The sequence below is a fragment of the Quercus robur genome, chromosome 5, assembly GCF_932294415.1.
Source record: "Quercus robur chromosome 5, dhQueRobu3.1, whole genome shotgun sequence".
Lineage (NCBI taxonomy): Eukaryota > Viridiplantae > Streptophyta > Magnoliopsida > Fagales > Fagaceae > Quercus > Quercus robur.
In genome coordinates, this window is record NC_065538.1 from 83,958,383 (window position 1) to 83,971,301 (window position 12,919).

The 12,919-nt window shown below is 34.2% G+C and overlaps 1 protein-coding gene across 1 annotated transcript; it reads left to right on the forward strand.

Annotated features, from left to right (window-relative positions):
- The first annotated feature begins 5,092 nt into the window (after positions 1–5,092).
- On the forward strand, positions 5,093–11,735 carry LOC126727455 (ubiquitin receptor RAD23b-like). The gene is made up of 12 exons (XM_050433131.1): positions 5,093–5,312; positions 6,120–6,281; positions 7,849–7,887; positions 7,983–8,056; positions 8,142–8,186; positions 9,466–9,643; positions 9,718–9,849; positions 9,940–10,011; positions 10,535–10,582; positions 10,700–10,809; positions 11,308–11,386; positions 11,490–11,735. Exons 1-12 carry the CDS (start codon positions 5,247–5,249, stop codon positions 11,604–11,606), a joined length of 1,122 nt encoding a protein of 373 aa, XP_050289088.1. The 5' UTR covers positions 5,093–5,246; the 3' UTR covers positions 11,607–11,735.
- Positions 11,736–12,919: the final 1,184 nt, after the last annotated feature.

The following is a 12,919-nucleotide window of genomic DNA, read 5'->3' on the forward strand; positions in this document are numbered from 1 at the left end:
CCCTTTTTTTTTTTTTTTTTTTAAGTGTTAAAGTTGTCTGGTCCCATCCATCTCTTCCTTGGAACCATTCTTTGTCGACGTCAGCATTGACATCTGGGTCATAGTTATCATAATAGGGGTCATCGTAATCAATAAGAGGATTGGGCATTTTCCAATGATCTTCATGTAACCACTGTTGTCTACAAACTGCTGGGTCAGTTGGTACTATTTCGGATAAGATTCCCTTATTAAGGGATTTTGCCTTTGTAAGAGCTTGGTAACAAGATACCCAAGAAGTGTCCATGTGTGAATGGAGTCTGTCATCCGGGTTAGTGACCCAATGCATCTCTAATGGGTGAAAGATTCCTTCTTCTTGGATATCATTTTTGGAATTGAGCTTAGCAAGTAAACATCTTTTACTAATCTTGTGACCAAATCTTGAATGTACTGTGATGGGTACTTTTTCCAATCTCCATTATGAGCATCATTTTTCAGAATTTCAAACTAGAATTTTTGAAAATATCTATTTTCCAAGGGAAAATAAAACTGTAAAACTCTGGTTCAAAATGAAAACACAAATAATACTCATTGAATAAATACCACATATAGAGATAATGTATGACCATCCAGTTGGTTACCCAAAAAGCAAAAGAGGTTTTCCATGGTTGGTCTATGTCAGGATAAATGGCAAGGAAGTGGCTTTGATGCTCTTTAAGGTAATTATGGAGGACTCTAATGAATTTTTTGGATCTAGCTTCAAGGGTCAATGTCTTTATTTGGTCTTTTATCTCTGGGGGAAGGTTTTCTATCATATTAAGGATATCATCAGGGGCTGTAGAGGAAGAGCCTGAGGATGAGGATGGATCTATGATAAGATATACACACAAGGGTGGAGGAACAATTGTGGTGTTGATATTAGTTAGTTTTTCTTCAAAATTTTGACCAAAATAGTAGTATGTCCGAACTTCATAGCCCACGTGTTTTTATTATCATAATTTATTTATGAATAATGTTGAATGGTTGGCAAGTATAAACATATTAACAACTTATTACCAACTTGTTTATAGAGTGGTTGTACTCGTATTTACCCTTATTGTTTTTATTAAAACTATAAAATGGTAATTTTTCATTCGGTTTCTTAACACAACAGAAGATGGTTTCTAAGGGAATTTAATTTTGTCCTTTGAAAGGGAAATTCTTGTGAATAAAATATGCAATCAGTCATAACTTAATTTTTGGGATTTAAAAAAAATGTTGTATTCCACTTTGATAAATGAATGATTTATAATATGTTAACAAATAAATACTTTGTGTCTTTCCTTTTGTCCATAGTTTGTTAACATTGAATGGATATATACTAGGTTTATATTTCAAAGTATATTTTTCTTAAATCTTACTATATTTTTCATTTTTTGAATTCTAATAATTTTTGGTTTATAACGTGGACCCCAAAACTAAAATATTGGTTTCGTTCTTGAAGATCTTAGTGTACCAAACCTGAAAATCAATTGCAATTATACAAAAGGACAAAGTTTGGCTCCAAACCAATATAGAGTTGTCATTTCCAATACATCACATGGCAAATTATAAGACTTTCCATGTGTATTCTTTACACAAATCACCAGGGACGGATCTATGTATTGACTAAGGGGGGCAATGGCCCTCCTTAAATTTTTTCAATAAAAATATTAGTATATTAATAGGTACTAATTTTAGTAATTTTGTTCAACAAAATTACATTTTGCCCCCCTTAACAATGCCATCAATTTTTTTAAGAGTAATGTTATAGTCACACACTTTTTTACAATATTTTTACAAACTATTGAAGTAGCAAATTTTTATTGGCTCCCACACTTGCATCACTTTTTATTTATCGATAACCACTCACCATATTAGCAATTTGTAAAATTTTGTAGTTTTAGCATTTTTCACCTTTTTAAGGCCATAAAAATTAATAGATTATATCTAAAACAAAATATACAAGTCCAAAAAAATTAGCCCCACAACAAAAATTACCAATAATAATGCTAAAAAAATAATTAAGCCCAATCAATTTATTTTACCCAAAACAAACAACTTGGCCATTTAAAAAGTTTTAAACAAAAATCTTTAGTGATAAAGTAGTAGAGTTAAAGGCCGAAGCTGCCGCACATAACTAGCAATAGAGCCACTTCCCTAACTCTAAGTCCTGGCTCCGTTTCTGCAAATCATATAACTCATTAAAAAAGTGATGTGACTAAAACTACATATAATTGAACTCATCAATTGTCAAGTAGTATGTTGAAAAAAAATATAACTTTAAACCGTGTTGAAATCAAACTTTTTCTTATAAATAATAGTTAAAAAATCAACTCTACACTCTTAACTAAATCCTAAACTATGCAGTTGTTAATTTAACATTTTTATTTATTTATTAATTACAATTTATGTTGAATATGGACTTTGAGTAATAATCCAGACATTCTTTGTGATGTCCACGTATGTAATGAACCATACCTTCTTCTCAACAATAAATATATATGATAATAATAATAATTCAAACCCTACCCCTCTATATTTCTTTAAAAAAGATATGCATTCAGGAAAAAAAAAAAATACACTTAAGAAAAAAAACTATTTATCAAAATATTATCTTAGGAATAAGAAGATTCATTAATTACTAGCTATGTTGGTTTTTTTTATTTTAGGGGGGGTACATAACCGGTGCATAAACAACCAAACAACAGGGACAAGCTGAAGCTAACATCCTTCGAATTATCGAAAACAACAAAGCTAAAAATAGAAATAAAGAAAGACTCGAACAAGACAAATTTGTTAGCTTGTGTTCTCCCTAAAGCTACCAAGCCTACTACAAAGTCAAACGAAACCATAATATTGGTTGGTAAGAGCATTTGCAGCAGTGGAGCTAAAAAGCTATAATACTATTTTAGCTCTACCAATATAGCAAAATAAGCTCACAGCAGTGGAGTCAAAGCCATAATATTTGGCTGATTTGCTACAGTGCACATCTATAGATAGATGTGCACTGTAGCACTCATCTAAAAAAAAAAAAATTTTTTTTAATCAGCAGCCCGATTAAAATAATCACTCCACTCAGTTTTTTTTCATTCTTTTATTTTATATCTCACATTCTCACCGTCACTCTCAATCTCCTTCTCCCTCACTCTCAACTCCCAAATCACTCCTCCCTCACTCATCACCGTCGCCGCCACAGACCAGCCCAGCCCACGCCTTCCCTCGCTGTCCCAGCCCAACCTAGCCCACGCCATCCCAGCCGCATCTCCCTCACTCATCTCTCTCACCCATCGCACTCATCTCTCTCACCCATCGCCGTCCCAGACCAGCCCAGCCCACGCCGTCCGTCGCCGCATCTCCCTCACTCATCGCACTCCAGCTCATCTCCCTCACTCATCACCGTTGCCGTCGCAAGCTCTCATCTCACTCATCAAGCTCTCCACGCCGTCGCCGTCCATGCCGTCGCCGTCCCAGCCGATCCACTTCAGGTCAGTGCTCTCTCTTTTCTTTTGTAGTGAATTTTTTCATAGCTTAATTTTTCTGGGTTATTGTGATTTTGTGGTCTCTGTATTTGGAATTTTCTGTTTGGGAATTTTCTGTTATTTTGTTGCGTGGATTCTGTGCTCTCTGTATTGGGAATTTTCTGTTTGCAGGAATTGGTTGTGTGGATTATGTGGTCTTTGTATTGGAAATTTTGTGTTTGGAAATTTTGTGTTATTTTGTTGTGTGGATTCTGTGCACTCTGTATTGGGAATTTTCTGTTTGCAGGAATTAGTTGTGTGAATTATGTGGTCTCTGTATTGGAAATTTTGTGTTTGGAAATTTTCTGTTATTTTGTTGTGTGGATTCTGTGCACTCTGTATTGGGAATTTTCTGTTTGCAGGAATTGGTTGTGTGGATTATGTGGTCTCTGTATTGGGAATTTTCTATTTGCAAGAATTTGTTGTCTGGATTATGTGGTCTCTGTAATTTGTGCGGGAAAGTTTTTATGTTTTGTTGTTAGTGTAATTTGTTGTGTTGCACAGAGCCAGAGTTACGTATGGGTGGTCTCTGTAAATTGTTGTGTTGCACAAAACCACACTCTGTAAATTGTTGTGTTGCACAAAACCACATTATTGTGTTGCATAAAACCACATGAATGTATTGGGTCACTGTAATTTATTGTATGGTCTCTGTAATTTGTAATTTGTCTATAAATGTAATATAAATGTCTCTGTAATATAAATGTAAGTTTGTTGTGTAATTTATCTATGTAATTTGTTGTGTCGATATAAATGTTAGTTTGGAAATTTTCTGTGTGCAGGGAAGTTTATATATATTTTTTCTAATTTTATGGAGTCACGTGGCGGTGGCGGTGGCGGCGGCGGCGACGACGGCGGTGGAAAAAAAGTCGTCGGCAATGGTGGCGGCGGCGGCGGCGGTGGCGGTGGCGGTTGAAGGTGGTTGTGGTTGTTGTTTATTATATAAGATATATTATTTTATTGTAGTTGATATATTATTTTATTGTGATGTTTATATTATTTTATTGTGTGAAAAGCTAAAATAGATCCACTGCTGCAGCATGTATGTAGGTAAAATAGATAAAGTAACTTTTGGTGGAGCTAAAAAGCTAAATTTTTAGCTCCACTGCTGTGGATGCTCTAAGGTTTTCGAGGTGTTTCATTGTAAGAAATGGAATAGTTTGGTCAATACAACACTTCCTTATATATATTATTTAATAAATCAGATATGTTAAAAAAAAAGTAAAAAAATCAAATAAATAACAAGGATAATGTTAGAAACATAATATTTTATTAAAAAATAACCAGTTATAATTGAAATATTTTTACTTCTATGTTAATCTACTAATACCACTATCATTAGCATAAAATCAAAACATTGAAAGATTGTGAAATATCGTCTAAACTCATTGAAATCATAATCAATTCTTTTTAATAAGAAAATCAATAACAATCAATAATCAATTTTTATTTACATCTTAAAAAGACAAAATCATAAATTCTAGTTCAAAGAAAAAAAAGAAAATAATAAAAAATCATAAAGACAAAGTCACGTGCATAGCCCGTGCTGGTCCCCCTATATACGTTTTGAGAGACTGTTACTTTTCGTTTTGCGTGTGTGCCTTATTTTCCTGCAGCAAACACAAACAAGGCACTCTTTCTCTCTGCGCTCTCTCTCTTTTCTCAGAGCCGTTTCTTTCCTAGGGTTTTCCTCTATCGAAACGCCGTCGTTTCGATCGATAACTCGCCAAAATGAAGCTCACTGTGAAGACTCTCAAAGGCAGCCATTTTGAAATTAGGGTTCAACCCTCCGACACCGTGAGTTCCTTAAACTTTTTGTTTTCAAATTTCAAATTTCAAATTTTGAATGCTTTACATGTAATCTGTTTCGTTAAAATTAAGAAAAAAATTGATCTTTTTTAGGTTTTGTTAACCAAATTAACGAGCAGTAGATGTTTCACATTTGTATTTTTGTTGTTTATTCATTAATTCAGTATATTGCTTTTGTGATTGTTATATAGAGAGTAGGATTTGGTGCTCAAAAATTTAAATTTGTGGCAAAGAAATAAATTTTGACCAGAATTATAATGCAGAATGTGATCAAGTTAAAGTTGTTAAAGTAAAAAAGGTTATGGGGATACATAAATTTAGTAAGTTGAGAAAAAAAGCAGGACTGGTGGGTGATTTGTTATCTTTTAATATTAAATTATGGATAACTAGAATTTAAGGGTAGTGCTCACTAAGGCAATGAGCTAAAGGGGTATTTTATGATCTCTAGTATAAGGAAAAGAGATAAAATTGGGAAATTTTTTAATGTCTGATTGGATAGTGGTCACGTGTCCGTTTGGCATCAGCCTATTTGGTTTTTTGCTAGAATTGAGCTGAAGTATTCTTGTAATTGAAAAGGCGAGCTTTTAAAAATCTGTACATTAACAAATAGAGCTCATGGAAAACGGACACGTGGTGTACTAAGAAAGGATTGTTTATGTGTTTATTGATTAGTCAAAAGTGTTTTTACTCAATGGAAACCAGGGTTTGAATCCCCTCTCCCCTACTTATTGTAATAATTGAATTATCAGAAAAAAGGACTTTAATTAGTCAACTAATGGGTGGTATTTTTGAAAGGTTATGGCTGTCAAGAAGAACATTGAAGATGTGCAAGGAAAAGACAATTACCCATGTGGACAGCAGTTGTTGATTCACAATGGGAAGGTCTTGAAGGATGAAACCACGCTAGCGGACAACAATGTTTCCGAAGATGGTTTTCTTGTTGTCATGCTTAGCAAGGTATATTTTTTCATAACGTGCTTTTATTTTGTTTGTATTGTGAATTTAACATGTTTGGTTTTTGTTATGATATTTAATTATATTTTAAGTTCCGGAAAACAAGTGTGAATTCTAAAGATTATTTACAGCTATGTGAGACTGAGACTTAAGGTAGTGCATATTATGGTATGTGATATTATATGTTCCATAATAAGAAAAATATTTAAGGTTGCTCAAAATGATACATGACATGGGTACCATGTTACAGATGCTTCTACACTATAAGTTTGGGTATTTGACTGATTAATGCGATATTCAATCCAGCTTCTGTTTATTTCCATGTGTTTATATGGAATATATTTAATAAATACTTATAAAAAAAAAAAAAATTTAATAAATACCCAAAGTATGAACAATATCTTAGTATTCATCATATTTGAAATGGTGCATGTACACCTACCGGTAAAAATAGAAAAAGGCTATTTCATTAATGAAAGCAAACAAATCAGTAATTAATATTTTGTTATTATCACATCATGTTAGTTAATATTCGCATTTAGAATTTTAAGGTAAGTTAATCATTACACCTTACCTTTCCTCAAAGTTAGAAGATGGTAAGTTAGTTTCCAGTGCTAGAATTTCATATCTTCCATCTCTGTGAATATTTTACATACTAGTTAAGGCTTTTGCTGAGCATTCTGTATCAAGAATTGGTGGATTTTGTCTTTTATTTTAATATTCCCCCTCTTCCTTGAATGCAAGGATTTGGGAGGGAAATTTGAACCAGTGATTTTGCTTCTTGAGGTGTGGTCCCCAACCAATTGCGATACTCCTTGGGGATTTTTTGCCTAAATTAGTTATGAAGAGTATGAATTTATGTATTTATTTTGTATACTTTCATAAAAGAAGACATATATGACTATTTGAATGCTTCCAATTACATCACTGGGTATAACCTGGTTATACCTAAAAAAATGAACAGCCTCACTACCTATTTCATTGCCTTTCTGTGTGTTATGAACAGTATGATTTGTAAGTCAACTTGAGCAGCAGTATGCTGACATGAATGCACTCAATTAGATATTTCTACATATCTAAAAGTATGCAGAGTAGCCTCGTTACCAGAAGTCTCATATGGCTGTCACTACAAATCTGAAGAAGCAGCATTATGCTTTTCCTCAATATTGCACCAAACATGAAAGAGTTTTGAACTCCTGTGTTGGATTCCCAACCCTGCTCTCCTGCCTTACCTGGGCTAGTGTTGGCATCATTGATTTTCCCCCCAGTTGGTGCATGGTTGTTATTTATTTATTATCATGAAAAAGTACTTTGTGTTAATTCTAGGTTAGTTTTAAAGACCATAGCTTTTTCTTTTTTGGCTATTGGATTAGTTATTTTTGGCATCATTGTGATTGAGTTTCCAATTTTTAGTGTATTATTATGTTCCTAAATGTTAGCCAATACTACTAAGGATCTTAAGAAAATTCTCTGCTTGTTATTGTCTGGTATGTTTGCGTAAGTTTAGATACTTACTACATCTTGATACTTATATGTACCCTAATTTTATATCCTATTGCCATTTTGGCAGAGTAAAACATTGAGCTCATCAGGGGCCTCATCTACTCAGGTATTCTTGCTCATTTTTATTTGTTGCCCCAAAATGATCACATCTGATTTCTTATGTTTTCTTTATAAACCACTTATTTTACCTCTGTATGATAGCCTGCTTCTACAAATCCACCTACAACGGCACCTACCTCAATCCCTCCTGCACCTGAAGCTCCTGTACAAGCACCGTGAGTTTCTATGACAGGTTTCTTTCAATTGTTGCTTTTGGGGATCTTCTGGATTAATCTATACACTTTGCTATATGTGTTGTAGGGCCTCGAAGAGCACATCATCTGCTTCAGACACAGGAGCAGCTAAGTATGGGCTCTATCTCTAAGATATTCATCTTAGTATTTTGTTAGAACAAATGGCTTTGAAATTGGTGAACATGATGATCAAGATTTGAAAGCAACCTTTGATCAGTTACCTTAAAAAAAGAGTGGAGATGAGAAGATGCTCTGTCAAGTTTCAGCCACAGTAAAAATTGCTTGCATTTAATTTAAATGCTTGACAAGGGTTTCCTGTTTTCTTTCTGACTATATTATTTTCTTTAGCTTATCAACATCATATAATTGGTAAGTTGATTAGATCACATACAAGATGATATTTCATTGAGTGATGGTGTGATCAGAAAATGTGTTTTTTCATTGGAAATGTGGCATATTCATATATACCTTTTACTAAGCGATATTTTTGATACCATGTATTAAGAGCATGGTATAATCCATGCTCAGCCATGGGATCAAACATGGAGCTGAATCTGTGTTGAATGCATGATAGTGTGGACTTTGTTGGATTGGTTGTTTGCTTTGCAAAACAAATCTTTCCCTTCTTTTTTTGTTTTCCTAGATTCTTGCAATTTTTGTTTTTGATTTGTTGTCCCCTTGTTCACTCCCTGTGTACTAGGGTGTTTCCTTTTTGATATCAATATATCTTATTACTTATCCAAAAAAAAAAAAAATGCATGATAGTGTGGACTACTAGAATGCAGCTCTTGGGTATATATTTTGTAGAATGGTAAACACTGGAGTGTATGTATTCATTAAATAAAAAATAAATAAAAAAAAGAATGGTACACATTGAAGTGTGTATATATTTTGTTCCTAAATTAAGTACCAAAACCATGTCCACCATGGTTTAGTGTCTAAAAACCAGTAGATGGCTTCTATCTACTGATACTTTGGTTGGTTCAAGTGGCTGGGTTGAAATTTTGAGGTCAGTCCAATCTTGCCATTTGCACAGACTGAAATTCAGAGGTCAGTTATCCATTATATTGCCTGGCTGAATTCCAAGGTTTCCAATCAAATCTTAAACCCCAGATATATTTTGGGTGTGCTATTTGACAGGGTCTATTTATTATTATTTCTAATTTTGACAATGCATGATCCAGATCAAATGCTTTACTACATGCTTGTTTATCATAGATATGCACCAATAATGTGAAATTTAGTAGGATTGATATGTCTTTCTCTTATTTCTCTTATTTTTTTGGCCTTCAGTAACAAATCTACATAAATGGACTTCCTTTCTAGTTGCAGAGAACAAAATTTCTTATTAATTTAATATAATAGTATCATGATATGATATCTTGTTACAGTGCTCCTACTGTTGCCTATGGACAAGCTGCTTCAAATCTAGTTGCTGGTAATACTCTTGAGCAGACTATTCAACAAATAATGGATATGGGTGGTGGCAACTGGGACAGAGAAACAGTTACCCGTGCACTTCGAGCAGCTTTTAACAACCCAGAGCGAGCTGTGGATTACTTATACTCAGTATGTTTAAAATCCATAATTGTTCTGCTGTAGCGGTAGTCTTGATTTAGATACTAATGTTGGCGTAACTACAGGGTATTCCAGAAACAGCAGAAGTTGCAGTACCAGTGGCTCAAATCCCAGAAAGTCTGGCAACTGAAACAGGTGGTGCCACTGCACCTGTCTCTGGAGCACCTAACTCATCACCCTTGAATATGTTTCCACAGGTAAAAAATTTTAAATTTGGTAGGGACTTCATGACCTATACTCACTCACTGTCATCCGGTCCCTAATTTTAAGAAGCTGGAATTTTCCAGGAGACACTTGCTGCTGCTGGTGGCGGAGGCGGAGGACTTGGATCCCTTGAATTTCTTAGGAACAATCAACAGGTTGGATTCCTGTTATATTCATTTCCTTCTGCCCTTTTATGTAAGAATCTTTGAGTTCTATGTATGGGATTTTACGAAAGCATAGGCATTCTAATTAAATTAACTTGCTGGCACCTTTTTCTTTCTATATTGAGGTTGACACTCTAATTTCTTTTTTTATTGATACTTGTGCTAATTGTTTCCCATAAGGATGATAAAATGGATTGGATCTTCTCAATTATAGCTTCTTTATCTCTACCTTATAACCTCAACAATATTATAATGGATATGGTCGAGAGGGCATGACTAGAGGTAAAATTGAAGCATGCATCCATCTGACTCAAACCAGAGCACACTCTTGTCATTTGGACTTTTACTTTCATTGATTTGTCTAAGCCCAATTCTGCATTGTGTTGAAATCCATTTATGGCCAATTAGTTGTGATACCAAATGTTCTGTTTGATTTACATCCTGTTATACTTACTGAACTCTTACAATGTGACTGAATATATATATTTATTTATTTTTTCACTTTGCCTTTTAGTTTCAAGCACTGCGATCAATGGTGCAAGCAAATCCACAGATATTACAGGTCTGTATCATTTCTTTATTGTATTCCTACTGGCTTTTTGATGTCTCTAGAGTTTTATTTTCTATTTTTTTTTTGGCAATTAATGTCTCATTATTAAAACTACTGCTTTTGGTACAGCCCATGCTTCAGGAGCTCGGAAAGCAAAATCCCCAGCTTTTAAGACTAATTCAGGAGCACCATGCAGAGTTTCTTCAGTTGATAAATGAACCTCTAGAGGGTTCTGAAGGGTGAGTATATGCATATCCAGTAAATCTTTGAGTGAAAAAAAAGAAAGAAAGTAAAAGAGTCAGATGTCTTCATTCATTTCAATTTTATAGAAATCTTTAGACGCTGCAGTCATCCTCCTTCCTTTTCTTATAGGCATAATCATCGTCCTTGTCTCCTTGATCACCCAATGCTGTCATCATCTCTAGTTAATACTCCTTTCAATGTTGATATCTAAAATCATTGTTCTGGAGATTTTTTTGGTACTTGTGGACTTATACTAATAAACAGATAAATTCAATGTATCAAGCCTGATCAGGCTCTCTTCTGAAGCACAGGGATGAGACCTTGGGAACTTGACCCTTTGTGTGTGTGTGTGGTGTAAACTTGATTTTGTTTGTTTTGATTTGAGATGAAATGCTTTTATGTACTGTGATATAGGCACCTTTGACCCCTGCAAATTAACCTCCACTTGGAACTGTTAAACAACAAGGCAGCATAAATTTTCTTTTTACTTGCAGGGATGCATTTGATCAGCCCGAGCAAGATTTGCCTCATGCCGTCCATGTCACGCCAGCTGAACAGGAAGCTATTGAACGAGTATGGATTCCTTCTCTATGTGATACAATGCTCTCTTCATTTCTTTCTGTTTCCCTTAAATGTTATTAATATGTATTGATTGATTTATGTTCACATTCTGTAGCTGGAGGGAATGGGATTCGATAGAGCCCTAGTCATTGAGGCATTTTTGGCATGCGATCGCAATGAAGAATTGGCAGCCAATTACCTATTGGAGAATGCTGGAGATTTTGAGGATTGATGATATACCTTCATTGGGTTGATAGTTTTGGTTTCTTGGATTCATTTCTTTCTCCCTTTCTTTACTTGGGTAGTGTTTGGACTAAACTATGTACTCTAAAATTCTTTAAGGAAATTCATTTTTATCAAATTGAGTATAGAGAACGTGACAAAAGTGGTGTCTGATTTTAAGTTTTACAATTATTTTTTCCCCATGAAGTATACATTATTGGTAAAAAATATGGTGGGTAATCAACAGCTCTGGAGCACATGATCATATTATCTCCAGAAACCAGGTAACTAGGCTACTTTCATCGTTTCGTCTTGATGAAATAATACCTATAAATATGTCGTGCAAAATAAAATGCAACTCTTTTCATTCTAAAAGAAAAAAAGAAAAGAAGAAAAACTCAATTTTCTTTTCCCTTTTAACTATAAAAGGGAGAAATGCTACTTTTAGTGATCTTGTGCTAATACGATGATAAATGGATAAAAACTGTTACACACTTATATTTATTTTTCAAAATTGAAATAGTGAGCTGAAGACATTTTAGTTACAAACACTACCCTTGATAAATTATTATCAACTGTTTTCAAAATGATAATAACTGTAAGAAAATTTTAGTACTATATTTACCCCCTTCGTTTTATTTTATTTTTGTGTGTGTATATATATAAAATGTTATGAGCAAGGGAAAGGACAAATTCTATAAGATTTGACGCTATGATGCGCAGCTAGTTCTAGAACAAAGAAAAAAAAATGTAGTACATCACACCTAAGAGACACTCATGGCTGCTAACTTATCTGCATAAACGATTAGTCGCTTATCCAATCCAAGCCTCTCATAAATAGCATCTAATTTAGCGAGGAGACAAAATCATTATAGATTCAAAGCAAGACTAGCTAAAGAGATGTTTTTTTATGAACTTGGATATGACTACAAGGACTTGAGTAGTTGAGTGACCGATGTTACTTTTTCAACTGCTATCTGCTTTTGACTTGGTCGAAGGGAGGAGGGGTCAAAAGAAATCCAAAGAGAGATGTTTTCCTGTTGAATGCATATTAATTTGGTAGCACGTCTTAATGAGGGAGATAAAGTCTTGATGAAATGGTACTTAAATGATAAAAAAAAAAGAGAGCAGAAGGTGGTTGTGGTTGTGGTGGCAGTGAAAGGTGATGAAATTGTACTTTATTGCGAGAAGACCATATAGTCCAAATAGAGAAATAGATACGAGAGATTACAAGAGAAGGAAGGCATTTGGGATAATGATGAAAAAATCCAAAAGGAAGTTGATAGGAGAAACTACCTATTAGCATCCGGCAATGTTTGGTGT

Coding starts and splice junctions, on each gene's coding strand:
- LOC126727455 (XM_050433131.1), top strand. CDS start 5,247: ATGAAGCTCACTGTGAAGACTCTCAAAGGCAGCCATTTTGAAATTAGG. Junction 8,057..8,141: donor GAAGCTCCTGTACAAGCACC/GTGAGTTTCTAT, acceptor TATGTGTTGTAG/GGCCTCGAAGAGCACATCAT. Junction 8,187..9,465: donor TCAGACACAGGAGCAGCTAA/GTATGGGCTCTA, acceptor ATCTTGTTACAG/TGCTCCTACTGTTGCCTATG.